Raw genomic sequence first — 26666 nt, 5'->3', positions numbered from 1 at the left:
CAGAGCCAAACTGTTCTGGTGCAGGAGAGGGGGAATGCTCACCTCTCAACTTCACCCAGAAAAGCCATATCTTGGCCAGACATATTCTTAGGGATAGAGGGTGGGACGTTGGGGGGGGGGCAGTGTTGGCCTGCCTTTGGAAACAGCCCCAAATCTAGAGAATACTGGCTTCTCCTGTGATGGGGTGGCTTTCCCCAGAGAAGTCCTTGGGGGATGCTGGGCTGCAAGGTATCTGTGGGTAGACCCTTAGCGGGCTGTGAGTGTGAATAATCCTTCCAAGATGCTCTGCGCTCGGCATCCTGGTTTCTGAAGATTGATGGGGGAGGGCCACCTGCTAACGTCCTCTGCTCCTCAGCCCAGCATCAGGACCCACAGGTCAGAAACTTCCTTTGGGGAGCCTCCCTGGTGTCCCCGCCCCTTCCCTACCCTTGGAACACCGTCTTTTCTGTGCACTGCCTGCCTGCACTGTTCAGTGGGCACACACCCACAGTGTTCTGTGTAACTGCTCTGTGCCCCCTGCCGACTGGTGTGCACTATGTCTTTGTGTCCTCCAGGGCGGCCAGCACAGTTTCAGAGTTTCTCAGTGGACACTTGGCACTTGTGGGCTCCGGATCCTTCTCTCCCACACTTCCCGGACACCTCCTATGTGTGGAGCCCCTTTGCTCCTGCGCACGGGGTGGCGGGTGAACTGCGTGAGGACGGTGGCTCTACCCTCTTCCTGACGGTGCCTCTCCCCTGTCCCCATCTGCAGGTGCCCAGGCAGCCCTTGTCTTCATCAAGGAGCCATCCTCCCAGGATGCACTGCAGGGGCGCCGCGCGCTGCTCCGCTGTGAGGTCGAGGCCCCAGGCCCGGTGCATGTGTACTGGCTGCTGGATGGGGCCCCCGTCCGGGACACCGAGAGGCGTTTCGCCCAGGGCAGCAGCCTAAGCTTTGCTGCTGTGGATCGGCTGCAGGACTCTGGAGCCTTCCAGTGCGTGGCGCGGGACAACACCACGGGAGAGGAGGCCCGCAGTGCCAACGCCTCCTTCAACATCAAATGTGAGAGCTGGGAGGCTGTGCTCGCTCACTGCAAGTCCTCTGTTACTGAACCCTGTGGGACCCCTCCTTTCCCTCAGCTTCTCTCATTTCCAATTGAATGCATTTGCAGTCTGTTCTTTCTGTGTGTGGGGGGAAGAGAAGTCCCCCCCCCCCATAAGATTTTCTTTCCCCTTCAAGTAGAGGACCCTTGGCCTGCTGCATGCTTTAGCAGATGGCAAGGGCAGTGTGGCAGCGTGGCCAAGCGTCAGGGTTGACCCGCCACAGGCAGAGCAGACGCTCTGTTTCTGGCCCCCCAAACCCACCTGCTGTGTGTAGCCCCGGCCTCAGCTCTGCAGAGCTTCCCTGCACTGTCTCTTGGCTCCAGAACCTGCAGGCCATGTCCTTTGCTGCTTTTCCTTCCCCTCTGTCCTCCCCTTCCTCCTCGCCCCCTGCTCTGCTCTGCTCCTCAGCAACTGTGGCCTCTGCTGCAGGGATTGAGACCGGCCCTGTGGTTCTGAAGCACCCAGCCTCAGAAGCCGAGATCCAGCCTCAGACCCAGGTTACACTGCGCTGTCACATTGACGGGCACCCTCGGTAAGGAGCTGAGTTGGAGGGTGGGAATGGAGAGAGTCATTCTAGGCAAGTAGGGACTAGACAAGTCCCAAAACCTGGACTCTCTTCAGAGGCACCTCGCTTCATTCTGTAACCACCCCTGTCCAGAGGCTGCTCCAGGCTACCTTTCAGTGACCGGAGGAGGGGCAGCCTCGTGCTGCGGAATGATCCTGAATTCTGGAGGCTGAGAGTTGTAGCAGCTCAGCCTGATGATGCCCCTGAATTGTGTGTTCCTGTGCAAGTCACATCCCCTCCCAGGCCCCATTAGTAAACTGAGGGGTCTAGCCTGACCCATTTGTAAACTGAGGGGTCTAGCCCTGACCCTCCGATTCTGTACCCTGTCTGCTGGCCACCTGAGTACCCTGTGCCTCCCTGCTGCTGATGCTCTCGGCATTGCAGGCCCACCTATCAGTGGTTCCGAGATGGGAACCCCCTCTCTGATGGCCAGAGCAATCACACGGTCAGCAGCAAGGAGCGAAACCTGACCCTCCGGCCGGCCAGCCCGGAGCACAGTGGCCTCTACTCCTGCTGTGCCCAAAATGCCTTTGGGCAGACCTGCAGCAGCCAGAACTTCACCTTGAGCATTGCTGGTGAGCCCGGGGTGGGGATGAAAGTGCAGCAGGGATGGGAAGGGCCTCCCCATGCTGCCTGCTTACATACCTGTGCTTCTCCCTCCCCAGATGAGAGCTTTGCTAGGGTAGTGCTGGCGCCTCAGGACATTGTGGTGGCAAGGAATGAGGAGGCCATGTTCCACTGTCAGTTCTCAGCCCAGCCACCCCCGAGCCTGCAGTGGGTCTTTGAAGATGAGACTCCCATCACTAACCGCAGCCGGTAAGGCATCTGGCAAGGGGTGTTCCAAGTACAGTGGTATGGGTCGTGTATTGATTGCCCAGGTGCATTCTCTAAATGCATGGGATCAGTATTGCAGACATCCTAGGGCTGTACATGTATCACTTCAAGTTTCCAGCAGATGGCAGTAGAATGTCCTACTGTTACGGAATGAGTTCCACAAAGGGAAGCCTCCAGGAAGGGCATCTTTTTTCCAGTTCACACAAAGGCACTGTATGAGCTAGTGGTGGCTCTGTTCTCTTCCCACTCCCCTCCTGCCTGTGTGGGACTTCTGGGATGGGGAGTAGCGATTCAGTCTGGAGGGACACCAGGGACCTGGTGACCGTAGTCGGGATGGATGGTAAGTTTACCTTACACATATGCATACATACACACACTCACACTTTTTGGAGGAAGCAAATACTTCCAGAAGGTTCTGGGGGGTGCTAGCTCCTTTATCGGGACTCTTGTCCTTCCCTGGGCCATATGAGAGCAGAGGGCATGTTGGTGGTACCAAGCATGTCCTTGATCCTTGGCGGTGTGGCTGTGTAGGCTAGGGGCTTTGATCCCACTGGGCTTCAGCCCTGAAGATATATATCATCAGTAGTTTGTCTGGTGTGGCCAATGGGCTTCTGGCTGCTGGGGCTGGGGCCTTACTGACAGGCTGGCCTTAACCCTGTGGGAAGTGGCCCTCTGTCTCCACAGTTGCACGTGTTGCTGGCTCACTGACTCTCACCGACACTGTGGCTCTCCCCATTGTCCCAAAAGCTGAGTCTCCTGTAGGTGGAACACACCTGTGCGCACTCATAATGAGTACACATGTGCACACACATACTAATGTGGCATGTGGACTTCCTTCTCTCTGTCCTGTTCCTGGCCAATTCCTTCCAGTACCTCTGACCTTTGCAGCATGGGGTTCCATCTCCTTCCCTTCCAGAAGGAGGCCTGTGGGCCTCTTCTTCCAAATAGCAGTCTCTCCTTTTCGCAGCCCCCCGCACCTCCGCAGAGCCACTGTGTTTGCCAATGGGTCCCTGCTGCTGACTCAGGTCCGGCCGCGCAACGCAGGGGTCTACCGCTGCATAGGCCACGGGCAGAGGGGCCCTCCTGTCATCCTTGAGGCCACACTTCACCTGGCAGGTGGGTCCCTGGGTCTGGGGTGCTGAAGCGGGGGCTGCCTTCAACACTGTGGGCACGTGGAGAGTTAGGCTCCTGATTCCACTCAGAAAGCAGCTCAGAGAACAAAGAGAGGAAGAGGATGCTGGGTCCAGGAAGAGGAGAGGCAGTGTTCCAGGGGTTTGTGTTACCAAGGGCCGGAGCTTGCTGTGGGAGAGTGTGAGGTACCAAGACCCATGGTAATTGGGTGGTTTGCCTCCTGCTCCCCTCCCTGCAGAGATTGAAGACATGCTGCCATTTGAGCCACGGGTGTTCACAGCTGGCCGCGTGGAGCGCGTGGCCTGCTTGCCCCCCCAGGGCCTGCCGGAGCCCCGTGTGTGGTGGGAGCATGCGGGAGTCCGGCTGCCCACCCACGGCAGAGTCTTCCAGAAGGGCCATGACCTGGTGTTTGCTGGAACCGTCGAGAGTGACGCTGGCGTCTACACTTGCCATGCAGCCAACCTGGCCGGTCAGCGGCGACAGGATGTCAACATCACTGTAGCCAGTGAGCACCTAGGCCCCGTGGGATGAGGTTGGAGGGGAGCCCGGGTGCCACGACGAGGCCTTGGTCTCTGGGGGCCATGTGCAAAGGCTTCCCGGATGCTCACCTGATGCCCCCTCAGCTCTGTTTTCTGCACGCTTGGGACTCAGTCAGCTGTTGGAAGGTGATGTTGGGGTTGACCCCGAAAAGTCAGGCACAGAAGTTGGGGTGATAGCCCACATGGAAAAACAGTTCTTTGACGGCAGAGCAAGGGCAAGGGCCTGGGATTCCAGAGACCCAGGTCCCACTCTTTCCCCTGCGCATGGAGAGACAAGGTGTGGCAAGCTCCCGTTTTGCCAGGGGTCAGTCTCCTCATCCATAAAATGGAGCTCCTGACCCAGTACTTACCCTACAGGGTGGTCAGAAAGATCAGATATGCTTGCAGTCAGCTGGGAGGTCAGCTGGTGGTTGGCTGTTCCCTGACAGCCTCATTCATATGTCTCGTGGTGGATGGAGATTGCATCTGCTGGGGTGCCTCAGGTGTTGTCCCCCGTCGTGGCTGCTACAGCAGGCCTGGGGCCTCCTCAGCCAGGACTGGAAGTCGCAAGGCTTCTCAAGGCAGCCGCTCAGCAGCTCCCCAGCATGACTTCCACTGGTTCTGTGTTGGGCCAGGCCAGTCGCGGGCCCCCCAGACTTGAGGCACGAGAGAAGTAGACTGTCTCTTGATGGGGAAAGTGACAGCAACACGAGTGCAGAGGAACAAGGGACGGGAGAGCTGTGCACGACCATCTTTGCAAACAATCTGCCACCCCAGGTCAGACAGGAAGTCCTTGTAGGGTTTTGAGTCGGAGAGTGACATTCTCGAAAGATCACTCCCCACGGTTCTGAGAAGACCAGAACATTAGGTGCAGGAGTCTGGATGGGGAGCCCAGTTAGTAGATGACTGTAATTCTCCGGGGCAAGTGTTGGAGGGCCTAGAACAGAGCGGTAGTTGTGGAGATGAGAGTGGTGGTCAGACTCAGGATTTTGGGGAGCTCAAGGAGATGGGGTTTGTGTAATGGATGTGATGGGAGGGGCTACAGAGAGGGAAGTCAGCGGTACGTTTGGGCTCTTGCCATTGGCTCTATAGGGGCGGTATTTACTGAGATGGGAAAAGCTGGGATAAACAGGTTCCAGGGGAAGTCCGTTCTCTTTCATACACATAAAGCTCAAGAGGCCTGTTGGATATCCAGTCGGAGATGCCAGTAGGCAGTTGGGCTTGCCAGTCTGAAGCTCATGGCGGGGAGGTCAGGAGACAGGGTGTAGGTTTGGGAGTCACGCACTCCTATGGCGTGGAAGGCCACGGACTGGCTGAGATAATTCAGGGAACGAGGGTGGCTAAACCAGAGCAGGGATCTGAGGACCGAGCCATGGGGTGTTTCAGTGCAAGGGTTTGTGGGGCACATGACCGGGGATTGGAATCCTATCTATTAGGTATTAGCACATCACCATTACTATAAATCTCTGTCTTCTCAGCTGTAAAATGGGTATAGGAATATACACGTATGGGGTTTATTGTGACCGCTAACTAAGATCATATTCCAAGGTTGTCCTCACTAAGGGGTTGTTGCACCTTTTGGGGGAGCAGACAGGAGCTTCTGAACTCGGTCGGGTATGGGGTTGGAATTTCGAGGGATTGGATCCTTTGGTCTTGCAGATGTGTTCCTCCATCTTCTCTTCCCTCCCTGTCCCTCTAGCTGTGCCCACGTGGCTGAGGAAGCCCCAGGACAGCCAGCTGGAGGAGGGCAAGCCAGGCTACTTGCATTGCCTGACCCAGGCCACCCCCAAACCCACAGTCATCTGGTACAGAAACCAGATGCTCATCTCAGAGGTGAGAGTGAGGCTGGCTCCTGGAGGGGGCCAGAATCCCCTTCTGGGGCTCTCCTCTGGGATCGGCTCCCCTTGCCCTCCTTCCCCTGAAGATGCTGGTGGGGCTGAGACCTCCCATGGTCCCGTAATGTGTGCCACAGGACTCGCGGTTCGAAGTCTCCAAGAATGGGACCTTGCGTATCAACAGTGTGGAAGTGTATGATGGCACATGGTACCGCTGTGTGAGCAGCACCCCAGCCGGCAGCATCGAGGCCCAGGCCCGCGTCCAAGTGCTGGGTGAGTGCCTGAGAGAGCAAAGGGGAAGGAGCAGCAGGGGACCCCGATCTTCAGGCCTGCCCCAGCTGAGGCCAACTGAGCTGCCTTGCTTCCTCCTCTTGGTGCTCACCTACCCTCCCTCTGCTAAAACAGAAAAGCTCAAGTTCACACCACCGCCCCGGCCGCAGCAGTGCATGGAGTTTGACAAGGAGGCCACGGTACCCTGCTCAGCCACAGGCCGAGAAAAGCCCACTATTAAGTGGATTCGGGCAGGTGGGTACCGGGGGTGCATGGAGTGGGGGCAGGTAGCACAATCCACTGGTCAGATGTGTGCATGTCTGAGAACCAGCGGAGGAGGGCCCAGCACCATGCCAGGAACTGTGGGAAAGACAAGGAGTGTGGGGCTGACCTACAGTCCAGGTAGGAAGAAAGGAGCCAGACACCAGGGAGGTCAGGTTATGGCATTAGAGGTCACAGACAATGACTGAGGCTGCAAGTGACTGGCTTGATCCCAGATGGTGCTGTGAAGTCCTCCCTCTCCCTTCAAAATAGTCATATTTAGACAGAAATGTCATGCGGGCTCCTTTAGAAAGTTTGTGGGGCGGGAGCAATTAGTGCACTCAGTCGGTAGAGCATGGGACTCTTGATCTTGGGGTTGTGAGTTTGAGTCCTGTGTTGGGGGTAGAATTGACTTAGAAATCAAACCTTCAGGGGCACCTGGGTAGCTCAGTTGGTCGGACGTCCGACTCTTGGTCTCAGCTTGTGTCATGATCTTGGGGTCGTGTTATCAGGCTCTGAGCTGGTTGTGGAGTCTGCTTGGGATTCTCTCTCCCGCTTTCCCTCACCCCCTGCTTGGCATGTATACTCTTTCACTCTCTTAAAAAAGAAAAAGAAAGAAAAGGGGGAAAAAATAACTTAAAAAAAAAAAAACTAAGAAAATTTGGGGGGAGAATGCATAATCCTGCTATCCCATCATTTTTGGGTTTGTGCCCTCTTCTTTTTCTATGTATATCTTTTTGCACATAGCAATTTTATTGAACATGTAATTTTCACTTATTAAACTTACATTGAGTAAGTCATGCTTACTATAGAAAAAGAAGATACAGTTAATTATGTAATTTTATATCCTTTTTAACTTAACGTTATCAAGCATTTTCACATGCTTTTATACATAAACATTGGTTTTGATGATTGTAATAACACTCTGATGATTGGAGTCACTGTAATTTACTTAAATATTCCCTAAATGTTGGAGATTTGGGTTGTTAACCATCCTCCCTCTCTCCCTCTCTGCCTTTCTCACTCTCTCTTTTTATTGCTGCAATAAACATCTTTAAGCCAAAGTTTTTTCTGGATTTGGGTTTATTTCCTTTGGGAGAGAGTCCCAGAAATGGAATAATTACGGATGAAAGGGTATACACGTTTTTGCAACCCTTGCTGTAAATTGCCAAGTTGTCTGTCAAGGGGCTAGACCAGTTTTTACATTTCCACGAGTAGTATGAGTGGAAGAGTAGGACTGCAGGTTTCGGGGAAGAGGTGGGCGCTCTCTGCTCGGGTGGTCAGAGTCAGCTTTCTGTTAAGAGTTGGAGCAGCAAAGGGATCTGAAGCCTGGACGGCTAAGAGCGGGAAGGGATTCTAGAAGTGAGATGTGACAGGCCATGAGGAGGAGGTCAAGGTGAAGTCGGGGCCCCATCGGAAGTTCAGTTTTGCAGGAGGGAGATGTTGTAAGGGCAATGGAAGGAGATGAGACTAAAAAATTGGAAAAGGAACAAGTAACGGGGGGTTCCCAGTGCCTGGCTCAGGAATTGGGACTTTGAGTCATCAGGAGCAACAGATGACAGACACCTTTTGAGTAGAGGTGGGTGACTGAGCGCACTGCGGTCCCGAGTGACTTGGGTCAAGCCTGTAATTTCCCTTTGTCGCCACCACAGATGGGAGCAGCCTCCCCGAGTGGGTGACAGACAACGCTGGGACCCTGCACTTCTCCAGGGTGACTCGTGATGACGCCGGCAACTACACTTGCATCGCCTCCAATGGGCTGCAGGGCCAGATCCGTGCCCATGTCCAGCTCACTGTGGCAGGTGCGACCGTGGCAGAGCCCTGGGACGGGAGGGCAGCCCACAGCCAGCCAGTCCCACGGCTCACTGCTCCTCGCCCCTTGTTGGGCTCTTCCCATCCAGTTTTCATCACCTTCAAGGTGGAGCCAGAGCGCACGACCGTGTACCAGGGCCACACGGCCCTGCTGCGCTGTGAGGCCCAGGGAGACCCTAAGCCGCTCATTCAGTGGAAGGGCAAAGACCGCATCCTGGACCCCACCAAGCTGGGACCTAGGTAGGGCCCATCTGCTTCCCTAGCCCATCGCACCTCTCCTGCAGCCGGTCTTCCCCAGGAGCTAGAGAGGTGGGTAGCGCTGTGGCTTCTTTCCTGGCAGGATGCAGATCTTCCAGAATGGCTCCCTGGTGATCCATGACGTGGCCCCCGAGGACTCGGGCCGCTACACCTGCATCGCGGGCAACAGCTGTAACATCAAGCACACGGAGGCCCCCCTCTATGTTGTGGGTATGTGCTGGGGAGCTGTGTCCTGTAGAGGAAGTGCTGGGGCCACACTTCTTTCTCATCTTTGTTTTCGTCGGACCCCTGTATACGGAGAACCCTGAAATCCTTTTTTATGTTAGGGGCTGGGATTCAGCTGGCTCTGCTCCCACCATGCTGTGGCATAATGTTGGGTTCCTTGCTGAGCTGTTGCTGATTTAACATTCCACAGCTGGTGTGTGTGTGTGTATGTGTGTGTGTGTGTTGGGAGGGGTGTGTGGGGGGGGTGTAGGGGTGGTCCTCTTGTCCTAAAATGCTTCTTGCCAGGTCTCCTGCAGTGGCTGCACATATCTCTGGGGGAGTGGGGAGGCAGGGAGGGGAGCAGCCCAGGGTGCCGTGGGAAAGTGTTACTATGCCCCGGAGGCCCAGAGAAAAAGATCCATCTGGTAAAAGGCTCTGCCAGGAGTCAGGGACTCGGGGTTTGGGTCTGGTCTCTCCTCACCAGCTCTCTGCCCTTGGAGGTGTTATTTCTGCTCCAGGGGCTTGGTTCTACATCTGTAAGATGAGAGTGGTTTCAATGAGAAGTTCTTAAACTTGTGGTTTAACAGCAGAACCGTTTTTCTAGACAAAATATTCTGTGGAACATTGAATGGATAATAGTGAAATGATAAGGCCTCTTGGTTGAAGTGTTAGGTGTGGGTGGGAGTTGGGAAGTCCTAGTGGTGTCCCTAGTGGGCCTCTCTCCCTGTTTCCCTGATGATTCCTGGCTCCTCTTTCACCATGGGACCCTAGGCCATTGAGAGACCCTAGTCTGGAAGATCCTTTCCGCAAACACGTTCTTGAACGTGTATTCTGTGTCTGGCCATCTGGGATCCTAAATCAGGAATTCCCAAATGCTGCTCTTAAGGGACTGGTTCAAGATACCAAGTCCACTCAGGAAGCTTGTCAGCGATAGCGTGGGTTTGTGTTAGCGTCCTGACAGGTGTGTTTCTTTTTATGTGTGTCCCTGGCCTCACATCTCAGATGCACCCCAGCTTGGGAATCACTGGCTTCAGATCCTTCAGAACTTCTGTGACTTCAGTGGGTTCCTAGGACCCACCCCTTGTTAATTCAGAGACCGTGGTGACCCGCCCTGGTTCTCTGGTTTGGTCAGGCCATTGGGTGTCTGGGAGGTGGTCGTCGACTAGGAGGAGGTGGGAAGGTGGTTGCCTCTGTAGGGTGGGGAGGGGCTGGGAGCGAAGGAGGGCTGGGTTGGCCTCAATGGGCCCTGCCCAGACCCCTCTCTGTGTCTCTCAGACAAGCCAGTGCTGGAGGAGTCCGAGGGTCCAGGCAGCCCTCCCCCCTACAAGATGATCCAGACCATCGGGCTGTCTGTGGGTGCTGCTGTGGCCTACATCATTGCCGTGCTGGGCCTCATGTTCTACTGCAAGAAGCGCTGCAAGGCCAAGCGCCTCCAGAAGCAGCCAGAGGGCGAGGAGCCCGAGATGGAGTGTCTCAACGGTGAGGGATGGCCTGTGGCGGCGGGGCGGTGTGCGGGTACTGAGCGCCCCCTGGTGGCCACAGAGAGAGCTGTGGTGCTTGCCTGCCGGGGCTCTAGGCGATCCGGCCCAAACCCCAGCTGGAAGCCTGGAGTTGGCCCATTACCCCGGCCTGGGGAGCTGAGCAGCCTGGTTCACGACCTCCTCATGGGAGGCTCAGGGCTGGCTTCTACCTTGCTGGGCCTGTTTCTCCCTGTGCCGCTAAACCACAAGCACAATTAATACATGCTTTCGTATTTCAGTGGCACACTTGTCTCCTGCCCATTCAGTTCCCCCAGGGACATCGTGCTGGTTCCCCTGCTCCTGCCCTTCTCTCAGAGGCATTGCTATCCATCTAGGCATCAAAGCAGGGCCTGGGTCTCCCTCATTGTACTTCCCCTTTGTGCACGGTTAGGGCTTTGTGCAGTGGAGGCCCCACGAAAGCAAAGCCCCTTAGATTGATGCAGTGTTGAGGGGCCAGTGGGCCAGATAAGGCCTGTGTACCTGGTTCTATCTCAGAGGTAGTAGTCAGCTGTGTCCATCAGTGCTTTTACTCTAAGGGATGCCTGTACCCCACCCCATCAGTTCACCAGTTGGACTGGCCTTTTTTGCATGGAACACCATGATTGGACCCATTTGATAGAAGGAGAGGTTTGGGGGAGAGAAGTGAGGTGCCCATGGTGGCCAGAGTGTCTAGTCTTATGTTGCTGCCTCCCAACCATGCCTCTTCTTCCCAGGTGGACCTTTGCAGAACGGGCAGCCCTCCGCGGAGATCCAAGAGGAAGTGGCCCTGACCAGCTTGGGCTCCGGTCCTGCGGCCACCAACAAACGCCACAGCACAACTGATAAGATGCATTTCCCGAGGACCAGCCTGCAGGCCATCACCACACTGGGTATGTCGCCTTGGCTGCAGCGGTCACAGCATAATGACAGGACTGTCTGGAGGCTAGGTTAGGGCTGCTGTCTCCAAGGTCCCTAAAACCCAGAGCCTGGGAGCCAGGGGCAGGAAGCAGAGGGGAGATAATCCCAGTGTGTCCCCACACCTGTACACGGCTCACCTCCCTGGCTGTAGTCACTCCCTGTGCCTTATTTACTTGGTGTTTCCTTCAGATTGGCTGCCTTTAAAAACAGAAAAAAACAAAATTAATGCAAGTTAGTGTTGTTCTAGGAAAAAATGTGAGAAGTTACAGATTAGTGGCAGTTAAATTTTTTCTGAGGATACGTTAAAACATGGAGCTATTAACATGTTTATTAAGAGCCTCCTAAAATTCTCACACCAGCCATCCTTTGGAAAATGCTGGTGTGAGAATGCTATGAAGCCCAGGGCAGGGTGGGGAGTGGTTTGCTTAGGGTTGCCCCTCAGGTGGATGGGTGGGGTGCAGCCAAGACTCCCCTCTGGTGACAGAGGGGCAAGGCACCCCCCCCCACCACCCCGGGAGAAGCTTCCCTGCTGGGGTGAGAGCAGCTGGCTGACCCAGACGTGTACCCACAGGGAAAAGTGAGTTTGGGGAGGTGTTCCTGGCGAAGGCGCAGGGCGTTGAGGAGGGGGTGGCAGAGACCCTGGTGCTTGTGAAGAGCCTCCAGAGCCGAGACGAGCAACAGCAGCTGGACTTCCGGAGGGAGTTCGAGATGTTCGGGAAGCTGAACCATGCCAATGTGGTGCGGCTCCTGGGGCTGTGCCGGGAAGCCGAGCCCCACTACATGGTGCTGGAGTACGTGGACCTGGTATGCTGGGGGGGGGCCCTGCCGGTTTGGGGGTGTGCACCACGGAGCCTTGTCTCATGTTGTGTCAGCTTGCTGGGAGACGCTTGCCCCCGGGGACACTCAGCCGCCTGTCCCTGCTAGCTCTCCGACACCTGCCGTTCCTTGACTGAACGGCACCTTGACTGGTGCTCCCTCCTTCCTGTCTGCCAGCCCCCGAGTGTGGGGCTGGTCCCCAGCTTCTCACTCTGCACACCACCCAGATGCATCCCAGGTCTCCTTCCTGGACTCATGTTTTCTTCCGTTTGTCATTTTTCCTTCTCTGCCGGGCTCATCACCCCCCTGAGAATAAAACTTAGCAGACCCGGCTTTCCTTCTTGGAAATCCTTCCTGGCATCCTCTCCCCTCTGGGGCACCAGTGTTAGCCCCATTGCCAGCCTTCTCTTTCCATCTCACCTGTCACGCCTGGAGCTGCCCCATACTCTGAATTCCCCAACCCCTTGATCCCCTCACCTTTACTCCCTTGGTCCTCAGGCTGCTGCTCGTTACATCCTCGGGTCGGCTGGAGAGGGGGGGAGCAGTCCTCCTCCTTGCCACTGGCAAGCCCTTATGAGTATTTTATATATGTTTCTGCCGCTACTGCTCCCTCAGTATATTTCTTAGGTGATAAACCCCCAGAGGACAGAGATGTCCTTTCAGGGGTCTGTGATGGTTAGGAGCTGTGTTTTCCACTTGATTCCCTGAAGGCAGGAGTCTTGTCACCTGCCTGTCTGGGGCTCTGCCGAGGGTAGGAATGGCAGTCCTGCTGTCTCTGTGACTGAGAGAGCTTCTAGAAGCCATCTCTTATATATTTTTAAAATTCCCACTGGACTTCCCCCAGTGGAGGGGGAGCTGGCCGGGGTGGGTGTACAGGGCCAGGGGTTCTCTCCTGCTCAGCTGGGTGCTCTGGAAGCCCCTGATGGGTTTAATGCTTTGGAGAGAACAGTTGGCCTCTGACCTGACAGAAGTGCTCGGCTTTTCCCTTAGGGAGACCTCAAACAGTTCCTGAGGATTTCCCAGAGCAAGGATGAAAAACTGAAGCCACAGCCCCTCAGCACCAAGCAGAAGGTGAGGACCGGGCGGGAGAGGTCCTCAAGGGTGGGTCAGGATCAAGGGCCATCTTGGTGACAGAGGTGCCGCTGATGGAATGTTCCCTGCGGACAAGGCAGGACTTTACATACATTATCTTAACCATCACAATAGTCCTCGGAAACAAATGTCATTAGCCCCATTTTGCAGATAAAGAAACCAAGGCTTTGAGAGGTTAAGGGACTTGTCACAGATCTTGTAACTCTGAAATGCCTTTGTGTTGCCGCATGGTGCCTTCATTTGGAAGGGCTGCTCTTCACCCTTGCTGAGTAGGAGGACATCGGCTCCTGTAGTGAGCGCTGAGCTGGGGGAGCGGTGAGGGCCGGGCAGGGTGGGCTGTGGCCCCCCAGAGTGTTTCGTCAGCCTCTGAGCGTGGATGACTTCCGTGAAAGGGCTACTCATGTTTGGCCCACTGTGGTTTTCACACTTTCACTCGGGCTGCGGGCTGCCCGCAGCGTTTCCTTCCACTTCTCCTGCCTTCTGGGCCCAGATACCTGGCCGGGGGCCCCACAGTGAAGACCTGACTTGAAACAGTGATACAGGGAAAGTTTGCCTACTACCCTCTGCCCACCTCAGACGATTCCTTCTGTGGCCCAGCTCTTTCTGCCCACAGCCTCCTTCCCTCCCCTCTGAAATGGGGCTGCCTCCTTCTCTGGGCCTGGGCATCCCAATACCAAGCTGACAGCAGAGTCACCTCAGAGATGAGTCACAGCTCAGGGCAGGTAGGTAGGGACGGCTAGGGCCCTCCCTCCCAGGTGATAGTTCCTTGCCTTGTAGGCCCACCAAGCTCACAGATTCTGGGGGCAGGGCAGACAGGCATGGCTGTTCGATAAGTTAGGGAAATGGGACCCATCACCTGGGTTCTCTCTGGGAAAGTCACTCTGCACCCCCAGGCTAACTTCCTTGTAGTTGTAGGTGAATTTAGTGAGGCCCACACAGGACAGGGGACCTGGCCCCACATCACCCACAGCTGGCCTCCTGACACCAGGCCCCGGCTCCATCCCCAAGAAGCAGCAGCGACTGTCTGCAGTGGCTATAGATGGAAAGCTGGGGGACAGTGTGTGCCCCTCCCACTAAGGAGTGTGTCAGGACATGCAAGGAGCCAGTGAGTCTCTACTGAACCAGTCCCGGCCCCTAGCAGGGTTGCAGAACGGAAACTGCCAGGCATCCTTAGGGCATCTAAGATCTAGTGGGGGAGCTTGGGAAAATGAATATGGCGAGTGCCTTACAGACTTCAGGGACGACACAGAAAGTGAGTGAGAGACAGAAATTAAGAAACACTGAAGACCTCCACATCCTTTAGGTGGACACATGGTGTGGTTGACAAAGAGGGTTTCCTGGGGCGCCTGGGTGGCTCAGTCGTAAAGGGTCTGCCTTCAGCTCAGGTCATGATCCCGGGGTCCTGGAATCAAGCCCCATGTTGGGCTCTCTGCTCAACCAGGAGTCTGCTTCTCCCTCTCCAATTCCCCCTGCTTGTGTTCTCTCTCTCACTGTGTCTCTCTCAAATAAATAAGGAAAATCTTAAAAAAAAAAAAAAAAGAAGGTTTCCTGGTCGAAAAAGCAGTTTGAGTTCAGTTCTCAAGGAGAGGAAGTAGTTGAATGGCAGGAAGGGGATGACTTCAGGATAGAGGGGAGTCAGGTAGTTTTCTTGGGGACCAGGACATAGGCAGGCAGAACAGGAAATCAGTTACCTCTGTCACATGACCTAAAGGACTCTCTTTGGCTGAAAGTCATTATCACCTGTGCTAAAGATCTGTCCTCCATTTTTCACCCCTAGCATCGTAAATCTGATGGGGGAGCTTTCATAAGTCGTGTTCCGCACAGTCTCAGGACAATATTCAGCATCAAATGGGAAGTGGGGTTTGCGTAAAATAAAAAATGCAGGTTCTAGACCGAGGGGATTAAAATGTCTTAGGGTGGGGTCTGAGGACCTACATTTTTCAAACAGGCTCTCCAGCTAATTCTTTTTTTTTTTTTTTTTAAAGATTGATTCATTGATTGATTGATTTGAGAGAGAGCAAAAAAACACAAGCAGGGGGAGCAGTAGAGGGAGAGGAAGAAGCAGGCTCCACACTGAGCAGGGAGCCCAATGCAGGGCTCTGTCACGGCTCCGGGACTATGACCTGAGCTGAAGACAGACACTTTATCATCTGAGCCACCCAGGCACCCCTAAAGTCACACTTTCAAAATACTGTATTTGATACACTTGGTATTTCTATCTTATTTTTTTTAACTTACTAAATTGATTCTGATACTCATGTGGATCTTCATTAGTAACTTGAAAAATCCCCCCAAATGGAAATTGCATGAAAATGTAACTTAGTAGGAAGGATCTACTAAAATCATAGATACTTTCTTGTACTAATAATCTAGTGAGCTGTTACACCACTTTCTAGTCTTAGGATTCTAGGAGAATAGAAGGAGGAAGAGTTAGTTTGCAAGGGGTGGTGGGATGGTAGGCACGGTGTCCCCCTGGTCTCGTGGAATTGGAACCAGAGTGCCTAGCTGGCATGGGTGGGCTGCAGGAAGCCCCGGGAGAATTTTAGGACCGCAGCGGGATAGCGCTGGAAATCAGACATAGGCCCTGGGTGTTGGCATAATTAGAGATAATGCATGTTTTGAGTTGCTAATGAGGTGATAGAGATTTTGAAATCTGGGGGCCATAACCTGTGACTCATCTGTGGGTCCTGGCAAGCTAAGGACAGGACCAGGAGCAGGTTCAGCTTAGCATGCCTTGAGGACAGCGGTGTGTGCAGTCAGATCCTGCAGGGGTTAGACAGAACGTGGGCAAGCCCTGAGGCTGGCATGTTGGTTGTGTAGATAGGTCCTTGAGTGGTGGTGGCTTGGGTCAGTGGTTCTGAAGAATTTCTGGCCATGATGGAAATAGTTTATAGCTGCCGCTGTCCAGTGTGGTAGTCACTAGCCTCATGGGGCTACTGAGCATTTAGAATGTGGCTAGAGCTACTGAGGAACTGAATTCTTCTTCTTCTTCTTTTTTTTTTTTAAAGACTTTACCCATTTATTTGACAGACAGAGATCACAAGTAGGCAGAGAGGCAGGCAGAGAGAGACGAGGAAAAAGGCTTTCTGCCAAGCAGAGAGCCCTATGCGGGGCATGAATTCACTTAAGGAGCCACACAGGGCAAGGGGCTACTGTTCTGGACAACAAGGGTTTAGACCATTGTTTCACTTTTTTTTCCCCCCTGATGTTAACGAAGTATAGTTTTATGTAACTTTGTAACGTGTTCTGCTTTCAGTTTGCTTTTTCCTGAACCATTTCTCAAACTCACGAGCCCCGGTGTCAGGCTCCTGCTCAGCGGGGAGTCTGCTTCTCCCTCTCCCTCTGCTGCTCCCTGCTACCCTTACCCTCCCCCCAAATAAAATATGTAAAAAATATTAAAAAAAATAGTTTTAAGGGGCGCCTGGGTGGCTCAGTGGGTTAAGCCTCTGCCTTCGGCTCAGGTCATGATCCCAGGGTCCTGGGATTGAGCCCTGCATTGGGCTCTTTGCTCAGCAGGGAGCCTGCTTCCTCCCTCTTTCTCTGCCTGCCTCTCTGCCTACTTGTGATCTCTGTTTGTCAAATAAATAAATAAATCTTAAAAAAAGAAAAAAAAATAGTTTTAAAAGAGTCACATGCTCTACCTGAGCCAGCCAGGGGCCCCATTTTCAGGTCTTTGAGGAGCCTCCATACTATTTTCCAGAATGGCTGCACCAATTTACATTCCCATCAACAGTGCACAAGAGTTCCTCTTTCTCCACACTCTTGCCAACATTTGTTACTTCTTGTCTTTTTGATACTAGCCATTCTGACAGGTGTAAGGTGATATCTCACTGTGGTTTTGATTTGCGTTTCCTTGATGATGAGTGATGTTGAACACCTTCTTATGTGTCTGTTGGCCATCTGGATGTAGACCATTATTTTTATTTTATTTTTGGAAAGATTTTATTTATTTGAGAGAGAGAGCATGAGAAGGGAGAAGGTCAGAGGGAGAAGCAGACTCCCCGCTGAGCAGGGAGCCTGATGCGGGGACTCGATCCTGGGTCTCCGGGATCATGACCTTAGCGGAAGGCAGTTGCTTAACCAACTGAACCCCCCTCACCTAGACACCCCTAGACCTATTTTTAAAACTTTTCTTGACTGAGACCCAGTTGCCACAAAAACACATTTTGTATCACAAGCCATCACATGCGTGTGTATGTACATATTTTAATGAAAACTGTTTTATGAATGACATTTACCCTTACTATTAGGTACTCTGATATTTTTTATTCCATTTAAAAGTTTTATTGCTAGTTAAGATGGACTGAATTGGTTTCATGACATACTAACAGGTTGTGACCACAAGTTCGCAAGCCACCCGTGGAGGCAGGGCGCCGACAGGGATGTCACTGGCCAGTGCACACAGACTGAGATCTGTCTTTGGAGTGACCCCCATCCTTGGTGTGCGGGTTTGGTTCTTCTGCCAACTTTTCCGTGACCTTGGGAGTCAGGCCAGTGAAGCAGCTCAGAGGCAGCCAGGGATGCTGTAGGGTCTGTAGGGTCTGTCTGTAGCCAGCACCTCACCCCGGGGCTTGCCGATGAGCAGACAGCCCTTCCTGTGCCCCCATCACCATCACCTGGGAGGGAGAGATGTGATGCAGGAGAGGCAGCTGCGGTATTGAGGAAAGAGCTAGGCTCTGGCATTGGGTGGGGGTGGTACAAAGCCTGGATTGGGACTGTGGGTAAACTGAGGATGGCCCCCACCGTACAGAGTGCAAGCAGGAGAGGCAGCCAGCCTCGCTCAGGGCTCGGCACACAGTAGGGACTCGACACGCTCCTGTGCCCTTTTCTCTGATTAGGTGCTCTCCTCCTTGCAGCAGGCCATCTGCCACTCCCATGCACTAGTTTGCCCTTCGCAACATCAAGAGCATAGAAGGAGATTGCCAGGATGCCTGGGGGACTCAGTCAGCTAAGCGTCTACCCTTGGCTCAGGTCATGATCCCAGGCTCTGGGATAGAGTTCTGCATCTAGCTCCTTGCTCACTGGGGAGTCTGCATCTCCCTCTGCCCACCGCTCCCCCTGCTTGTGCTCTGTCTCTGACAAATAAAGAAATAAAATCTTAAGAAGAAAAAGCAGATCAACCATAATCTTTGTAGCTTTTTTCCTTTTTTAAGATTTTCATTTATTTGAGAGAGAGAGAGAAAATGAGCAAGGTAGCGGGAGGTACGGGGGGAGAGCGAGAGAAACACGCTCCCCCACCGAGCAGGGAGCCTGACTCAGGGCTCGATCCCCAGACCCTGAGATTATGACCAGAGCCAAAGGCAGATGCATAATCAACTGAGCCACCCAGGCGTCCCTATGAGCTACTGTCATTATTGGCCCACACATGGGCTGCTTTTACTTAGTGTTATTTTAAAATTTTTATTTACTTACTTATTTATTTTAAAGATTTTATTTATTTATTTAACAGAGAGAGACACAGTTTAAGAGAGAGAGAGAGAACACAAGCAGGGGGAGTCAGGGAGGGAGAAGCAGGCTTCCTGCTAAGCAGGGAGTCCAGTGCGGGTCTTCATCCCAGGACCCTGGGATCATGACCTGAGCCAAAGGCAGATGCTTAACAGCTAAGCCATCCAGCACCCACTTAGTGTTATTTTTTGTGTTTATTGACAATTTTTGTGTGTGTGTGTTTAATAAGTTTTATTTTGATATTTCAAGCTTCAAAGAGTGCAGGATTAATTCAAGGAACTTGTACAAACCATTTACCGAGATTCTGTCGTTTGCATTTTGCTCCATTGACTTTATCTTTTTCTCTCCATGGGTACATGGATATTAGTTTCATGCATTTATTTATTTATTTATTTATTTATTTATTAAAGATTTTATTTATTGATTTGACAGAGATCACAAGTAGGCAGAGAGGCAGACAGAGAGAGAGGAAGAGAAGCAGGCCTCCTGCCGAGCAGAGAGCCCGATGCGGGGCTCGATCCCAGGACCCTGGGATCATGACCCTAGCTGAAAGCAGAGGCTTTAACCCACTAAGCCACCCAGGCGCCCCCTCATGCATTTATTTTTTCCCTGAACCACCTGAGATAAATTGGAGACAGACTTTTGACCTTTCACAATCAGATATATGTAGAACGATATCACGGGACCTTGATTACTATTTCTGTGCTGACATCAGTTGCTGGCCACATTCTGATCTTCACCTCTCTACGATGGCATTCCTCGGTGGCTGTCTTCTCCCTTATGGGTCCTGTATGGACCCATATGCCCGGAGAAACACACAGCTGGCCAGTGACTTGTTGAATAATCTTTCCCAGGGACTGTTTTTCATTTGTTTGCTTTGTTTTTTTTTGTTTGTTTGTTTAATTTTATTTATTCATGAGAGAGAGAGAGAAGCAGAAGAAGCAGGTTCCCCACTGAGCAGGGAGCCCAATGTGAGACTTGATCCTAGGACCCCAGGATCATGACCTGAGCTGAAGGCAGACAATTAACCATGTGAGCCACCCAGGTGCCCCAAGTTTGCTTTGTTTTTATATACGAGGAAATGCTTCAGATCATATGTGTCCCCAGTGGTTGCTCCTGAGGTTTGCATATAAGGCGACAGAGGGGCTGCGGATCTTTCAAGCACTCTTCTGGCCTTCTGCTTTTCCCTGTGGGCATGGACCACCTTCTTCCTGGTGGCAGCAACCCTCTGCAGATACAGTTCTCATCTCCCCTCCAGACTGCCCTCTTGCTGAGAACCCCGTCCTCCTGTGCCTACTATATTCCACCGGCGCCCAGTGGTGTGTGGTACACAGTAGGTGCTCAGTATTTGTTCAGTGCATTGATACATACTTTGAAAATGTTACTATAACTGAATTGTAATTCCATTTAATATGTTACATCATATATATGACATCATACAGATGGCTCGACTTTTTTTTTTAAGATTTTATTTATTTATTTGACGGGGAGAGATACAGCAAGAGAGAGAACACAAACAGGTAGAGTGGGAGAGGGAGAAGCAGGCCTCCCGCTGAGCGGGGAACCCCATGTGGGGCTGGATCCCAGGACCCGGGGATCATGACCTGAGCCAAAGGCAGACACTTAACAGCTGAGCCACCCAGGCACCCCAATGGCTTGATGTTTTAAAAAGGATATCAGTGAAAAATATCCCCCACTGTCTTACACTTTGGAAAAGAATTTCACACTATTTTGTAGAGCTAGAGATACTCTTAGTCCATGACACTTGCCTTAGCATCTTAAAGAACTTGTGCATGTAGGGGCACCTGGGTGGCTCAGTGGGTTAAAGCCTCTGCCTTCGGCTCAGGTCGTGATCCCAGGGTTCTGGGATCGAGCCCCACATCAGGCTCTCTGCTCAGCATGGATCCTGCTTCCTCCTCTCTCTGCCTGCCTCTCTGCCTACTTGTGATATCTCTCTCTCTGTCAAATAAAATAAAATCTTAAAAAAAAAAAAAAAACACAAAACCCTCGTGCACATGTACCCATCAGAACAGTCATAGCAGCCCTGTTCTTAGAAGAACTAGAAAAAATAAAACAAACACAAATATCCATTGGTATTGGAATAAATGAGTTGTGGCATATTCCTGCTGAAAAGGGACAGAGTACAGTGGTCCCTGCAAAAAAAAGGCTGAATCTCACAGTGTTGTATGAAAGGGTCAAGGCACAAAAATGTAGGCATTCTGTATGCTTCCAGCTTTGTCCGGTTCCAGAACAGCAATACTAAGTTCTGTTGTTTAGGAATGTATGTGGCAGTGGTAAAACTATAAAGAACGGCCAAGAAGCGATTATAGAAGTTGGGATAGAGGTTACCTCTGAGCGGGAGAGTACATATGATAAGGAAGGAGGCTTTCTGGCTTCGGGGATTCTGGTGTCATTAGATTTTGTTTCTATTTGTTTACTTAGTGAGAGTTGCCTGGGTGTGAGCATTATAATTATTTCTGGAAGTGTATATATATTTTACAGATTCTTCTATATGCAATTCAGAATTTAAATAGTAATAATGGGCACCTGGGTGGCTCAGTCAGTTGAGTGTCTACCTTTGACTCAGGTCATGATCATGATCTCAGGGTCCTAGGATCAAGTCCCACATCGGGCTCCCTGCTCAATGGGGAGCCTGCTTCTCCCTCTCCACCCCCGCAATTTGTGTGTTCTCTCTCTTGCTCTATCTCAGATAAATAAATAAAATCTTTATTAAAAAAATTTTTTTTTTAAGATTTTTATTTACTTGACAGACAGCAAGAGAGGGAACACAACCAGGGCAAGTGGGAGAGAGAGAGAAGCAAGCTTCCTGCTGAACAGGAAGCCCGACTCGGGCCTTGATCCCAGGACCCTGGGATCATGACCTGAGCGGAAGGCAGACGCTTAGCCAACTGAGCCACTCAGGCATCTTATTTCCCTACTTTTTTCTACCCCATAGTCCCCAATTCCTTTCCTTGGGGGCAACGAGTTATACATGTATGTACATTCACACACACACACACACACACACACACACATTTTGTTGTTGTTTTGTTCTATACACTGCTGGAGGAAAATTCATGATTTTGAAGTAAAAAGGAACAACCCATAAACATATAAACTATGATTACTGCCCAGTTCTTTTCTTCCCCTCTCCCCTTTTAAGAAGATTTATTTGGGGTGTCTGGGTGGCTCAGTCTGTTAAGCCTCTGCTTTTGGCTGGGGTCATGATCCCAGGGTCCTGGGATTGAGCCTTGCATTGGGCTCCCTGCTCGGTGGGGGGCCTGCCTCTCCCTCTTCTCCCTTCTCATGCTCTCTCTTACAGTCTCTCTCTCTCTCTCAAATCAAAAAATCTTTTAAAAATGCCTTAAAAAGATTTATTTATTTCAGAGAGAGAGTGTGTGTGACCATTGGGGAGAAAATTTCAAGCAGATTCCCCACTGAGCTGAGCCCAAAGCAGGGCTCGACGTGGGGCTCAAACTCCCAGCCCTGAGATCTTAACCTGAGCTGAAACCAAGAGTCTGTTGCTTGACCGACTTCGTCCCCCAGGCACCACCTGCCCAGTTATTTTTCACCCAACAAGGGGTCACTGTTTGGTCTCCCTACCCCGTGTGCCATTTATCCCATCTAACACCTGCTGTGTGCCAGAGTGGTTCCAAGAGCATAATTTCATTTAGCTCAGTTCTTCTAACAAGCCAGTGAGACAGGTGCTGTTAGTAGCCGCATTTTACAGAGAAGGAAAGCGAGGCTGTTGTATCTTTGCTTTGGGGCTTCCTATGCATCACGCTGATGGCATTGAGACCTCACCAAGGGTTGTGCCAAAGACAGTCCTCTTGATCTCTAGTCCTGGGCTGCTCTGACAGGCCCCTTTCTCGCTGCAGGTGGCACTGTGCACCCAGGTAGCCCTGGGCATGGAGCACTTGTCCAACAATCGTTTTGTGCACAAGGACCTGGCCGCTCGGAACTGCCTGGTCAGCGCCCAGAGACAGGTGAAGGTGTCGGCCCTGGGGCTCAGCAAGGACGTGTACAACAGGTAGAAGGGCCCCAGTTGGGTATGGCGAGGGGCAGACGGCGGGTGGGGCTTGGGGGTATGTGGGAAAGGGCTTAGCATCCACTTGACCTAAGGCTGAAGGGCTTGAGAGGGGACAGAGCCTCCCCATCCTTTCTTCAAAGGTGCCGCAGCCTTCCTAGCCAGTGGGCCCTGACGCTTAGACATTATCTCTGTTAACCATTTTTAAAATAACTAATCAAACTTTATAACAGTTCATGTATAATTTAGCCATTCATACGGTTCCCTCTGCAACTTCCTGAATTTGGTAATCACTGTATTGAAGCCCAGTGCTTCGAGCTCAGCAGCGGTGGCCAGGGACTGCCCTGGGGTGCCAGGAAACACCGCACAGCCTCTTGGGGACCTCTCTGAGGGTCACTCTGGCTCTGCGCCACCACAGCGCGTCTGGCTGTTAGCTTGAGTCCTAATTGGTTTATTGCTAGTAAAGCTTTCGAAGTTTTTTCTCCATTTAACGTGTTCTTGTTTTTTTACATTTTGTTTTAAACAGAAAAATATATGATTGTTAGCTTTTAAAACTACTAATGTTGAGGCAAATTTTAATTCTTTTTAAAAAATTTTATTTGTTCGGGACGCCTGGGTGGCTCAGTTGGTTAAGCAGCTGCCTTCGGCTCAGGTCATGATCCCAGCGTCCTGGGATCGAGTCCCACATCGGGCTCCTTGCTCAGCGGGGAGCCTGCTTCTCCCTCTGCCTCTGCCTGCCATTCTGTTTGCCTGTGCTCGCTCTCTCCCCCTCTCTCTCTCTGATAAATAAATAAAATCTTTAAAAAAAAATTATTTGTTCATTAGAGAGGGAGAGAGAGCACGAGGAGGGAGAGTGGGAGAGGGAGAAGCAGGATCCCTGCTGAGCAGAGAGCCCGATGCGGGGCTCGATCCTAGGACCCTGAGATCATGACCTGAGCTGAAGGCAGATGCTTAAGCGACTGAGCCACCCAGGCACAACCCCCCCCCCCCCGCCTTTTTTTTTAAGCTTTAAATTTTGATTCTTAATGGAATTTTTAGGCACCAGTCACCACATGGATGCCTCTAAATTTTCATCCAGCATACCCCCATGCTCAGCCTAAATGCTACCAATTTCTCTGAATGCCTTGCTGGAGAAAAGCTGGGTTCTAGCCTGGGTATGAGAGCCAGGTCTGGGATGAGGTTGGGATCTCAGGCCGTGTGACCCATTGTACCCCCTGGTACTCCGTGGGCCATGAGGCCCCGCCCCATGCCTGTGCATGTTTCTTTCCCATAGTGAGTACTACCACTTCCGCCAGGCCTGGGTGCCACTGCGCTGGATGTCCCCCGAGGCCATCCTGGAGGGTGATTTCTCCACCAAGTCGGATGTTTGGGCGTTTGGCGTGCTGATGTGGGAAGTGTTCACCCACGGAGAGATGCCCCACGGCGGGCAGGCGGACGATGAAGTTCTGGCCGGTAGGCAGTTTGTGTTTCTGAAGGATGATTCCAGATAATTGCCAGGTGCAGGGTCTGCTCAGGGTCCCGGGGCCCACCAAGCCTGCCTCACTTCCCAGGGCTGGTATTAGTAGGTGTCCAGATATGGCTACCCCAGCTGAAATACTGATTAAGTAATACTTTGGTACCGGTTGGTAAATAGTCCTTGATCCCAGTGCCCAGTCCAGCTACTCTGACGCCTGCCCGTTGACCCCACTTTGGTCCTCATGCATTGTGTGCCTCCTGTGGACCCTGCCCTCACCAGCCAGAGAGAGCTGGGGCCAGGATCACAGGAGCCATCACCTTTGATTACAAGATACTTCCCGTATGCCCCTTGCTGGACTCAGTGCCCATGTACCACTCACTGGCCAGTGCCTCTGACCCCGAGTCGCCCTCGTGTGGCTGCTTGGGGAACTATGGGCTCCACTGGGTAGGACAGGTGTTGAAATGTTTTGACCAAGACTCCATCCATCTTCCCTGCAGACTTGCAGGCTGGAAAGGCTAGACTCCCACAGCCTGAGGGCTGCCCTTCCAAGCTCTACCGCCTGATGCAACGCTGCTGGGCCCTCAGCCCCAAGGACCGGCCGTCCTTCAGCGAGATCGCTAACACCTTGGGAGACAACCCTGCAGACAGCAAGCCGTGAGGAAGGAGCCCAGGCAGGCTGTGCCTCAGGATGGCATGGGCAGGGGAGGATTTCTTCCCACAGCATGATGGGCAAGATCCCTGTCTTCCTTGGCCCCAGGAGCCCTGCCCTGGGACCACAGGCACTATTAAGGTCTGGGCAGGGCCTGGACTTTCCTCCTCTCCCTCATCCTCAGCCCTGGGGAGGCTGATTCAGACCCAGACTGAGTGACTAGGGCCTTGAGCTGGGCAGCCTTCTCTGCCACTCCTTCCCCCATCAGGGACAGTGTGGGTACCTCAGGTAACCCCAATTTCTGGCCTGGGTCTCCTCCCATTGACCAGGTCCAGTTCTGCCACTCACCTGCCAAGTTGGCCCAGGGAGGGCTAGGCTGGAGATGAGCCGGGTCTGAGGGGAGTTCCTTCATATACTCAAGTTTCTGGATAGTTCTGGTCCCTGGGGCCCACCCTGGACTCTGCACCAGGATTATGGAGGATGCGCCAGTGAATCCTCCCCCCCGTGGACTTGTGCACACTGACCCAGACCCATGCCTCCTCCTCACCCTTCTCTCCTTTCCTCATCCTAAGTGCCTGGCAGATGAAGGAGTTTTCAGGAGCTTTTCACACTATATAACCCGCCCTTTTTGTATGCACCGTGGGCGGCTTTTGTATGTACTTGCAGCGTGGGGTGGGGGGCATGCGAGGGAGGGGTGGGCCCTGGAGGAGGTGGGAGGGTGGGCCACCCCTCCCTCACACCTTTATTGTTGTTGTTGTTTGTTTGTTTGTTTTGTTTTATTTTGTTTTTTAACACTCGCTGCTCTCAATAAAGAAGCCTTTTTTACAGCCTGCTTCTGATGCTCATTCCCTGCCCTTGCCCATGGATGGTGTCCCTTTGTCCCTCACTTATCAGAAGTGTCCATGTGCTGTCATGAAGTCTTGTGGGGTTTGGACGGGAATGACAAGTAGACACTGGCCTTTCTCTCTGGTTCACGGGGCGTTGAGAATATGGGCCTGGAGGATGCGAAGCCACTTCTTGTCCCTGTGACCCTCTGTTGCTCTCTGACTGCCAACTACTTATTCTTTGCTGGTTGGCTTAATCCTCCTGCTCAGGTGGGGAGGGTAGAAGGTGGGGAGTCTGGGAGCAAGTTAGAGTTGGATTGGAGAAGGAGTTAATGATGGATTCAGGTCTCTGAATCCCTGTACGACTCTTGGAGAGAGAGCCAAGCAGGTAGAACAGAGCAGAGGGATAGTGCCTGATGCCTCATGGATGCCCTTGCTGAGGGCACTCAACTGGTTTGATTCCCAACCCTTTGTTAGTTAATTAGTTAGTTAGACTTAGTGTCATCAGTCATACTCTGCCTTATTCCAGTAACTTCAGCCTGGTTCCCCATCCAAGAGAAAATCCATAACTCAGTCTTAACTATGAAATTTCTCTGGTTCCTTCAATTCCTCATCACACTTCTCATTAATGAAAATAACATCTAATATGTATTGGATACCTGTGTAATGCCAGTGACTTTGCTAAGCACTTAACGTGCATTATCCCGTTGAATCTCTGCAACTAGTCTAGAGCCAGATATTATTGTTCTCATTTCTCGGATTAGGAAACTGAAACTCAGAGTGGTTGGGTAGTTTCCCCAAGGTCGCACAGCCAGTAAGTGAACCACTTACTCGTTGATATACAGTGTGTTATAGCCCACAGATGTGTTGGAGTGAAAAAAAGATTTAAGAACAATTTTTCTAGAACATTGTTTTACAAAGTGTGGGTTGCAGCTGGCATTCAACAAAGAATGAAATGGGGCACCTGGGTGGTTCAGTCAGTTAAGCGTCTGCCTTCAGTTCAGGTCATGATCCTGGGGTCCTGGGATCCAGTGCCATGTTGGGCTCCCTGCTCAGCAGGGGTCTGCTTCTTCCTCTCTGTGCTCTCTCTCAAGGAAATACATAAATATCTTAAAAAATAAAATAAAATAAAAAGAATGAAACGATAGAAACTATCAGAGTACATTGGATAC

The 26666-nt window shown here is 52.2% G+C and overlaps 1 protein-coding gene across 1 annotated transcript in view; it reads left to right on the top strand.

Moving 5' to 3' along the window:
- The window catches only part of PTK7 (protein tyrosine kinase 7 (inactive)), a 65457-nt gene extending 39957 nt beyond the window's left edge, over positions 1 to 25500 (top strand). The window contains exons 2-20 of the mRNA XM_059400425.1: positions 752 to 1039; positions 1510 to 1612; positions 2030 to 2220; positions 2311 to 2461; positions 3447 to 3595; positions 3849 to 4115; positions 5828 to 5961; positions 6101 to 6236; positions 6369 to 6488; positions 8147 to 8296; positions 8396 to 8546; positions 8647 to 8774; positions 10044 to 10247; positions 11002 to 11157; positions 11757 to 11989; positions 12992 to 13072; positions 22417 to 22568; positions 23839 to 24017; positions 24519 to 25500. Of these exons, the coding sequence (XP_059256408.1) occupies positions 752 to 1039; positions 1510 to 1612; positions 2030 to 2220; positions 2311 to 2461; positions 3447 to 3595; positions 3849 to 4115; positions 5828 to 5961; positions 6101 to 6236; positions 6369 to 6488; positions 8147 to 8296; positions 8396 to 8546; positions 8647 to 8774; positions 10044 to 10247; positions 11002 to 11157; positions 11757 to 11989; positions 12992 to 13072; positions 22417 to 22568; positions 23839 to 24017; positions 24519 to 24679 (3134 nt within the window). The 3' untranslated portion in view covers positions 24680 to 25500. The remainder of the gene's footprint in view (positions 1 to 751; positions 1040 to 1509; positions 1613 to 2029; positions 2221 to 2310; positions 2462 to 3446; positions 3596 to 3848; positions 4116 to 5827; positions 5962 to 6100; positions 6237 to 6368; positions 6489 to 8146; positions 8297 to 8395; positions 8547 to 8646; positions 8775 to 10043; positions 10248 to 11001; positions 11158 to 11756; positions 11990 to 12991; positions 13073 to 22416; positions 22569 to 23838; positions 24018 to 24518) is intronic.
- The last annotated feature ends 1166 nt before the right edge of the window (positions 25501 to 26666 follow it).

Source organism: Mustela nigripes, chromosome 5, assembly GCF_022355385.1.
Source record: "Mustela nigripes isolate SB6536 chromosome 5, MUSNIG.SB6536, whole genome shotgun sequence".
Classification (NCBI taxonomy): domain Eukaryota; kingdom Metazoa; phylum Chordata; class Mammalia; order Carnivora; family Mustelidae; genus Mustela; species Mustela nigripes.
This window is presented reverse-complemented; position numbering and strand designations above follow the sequence as displayed.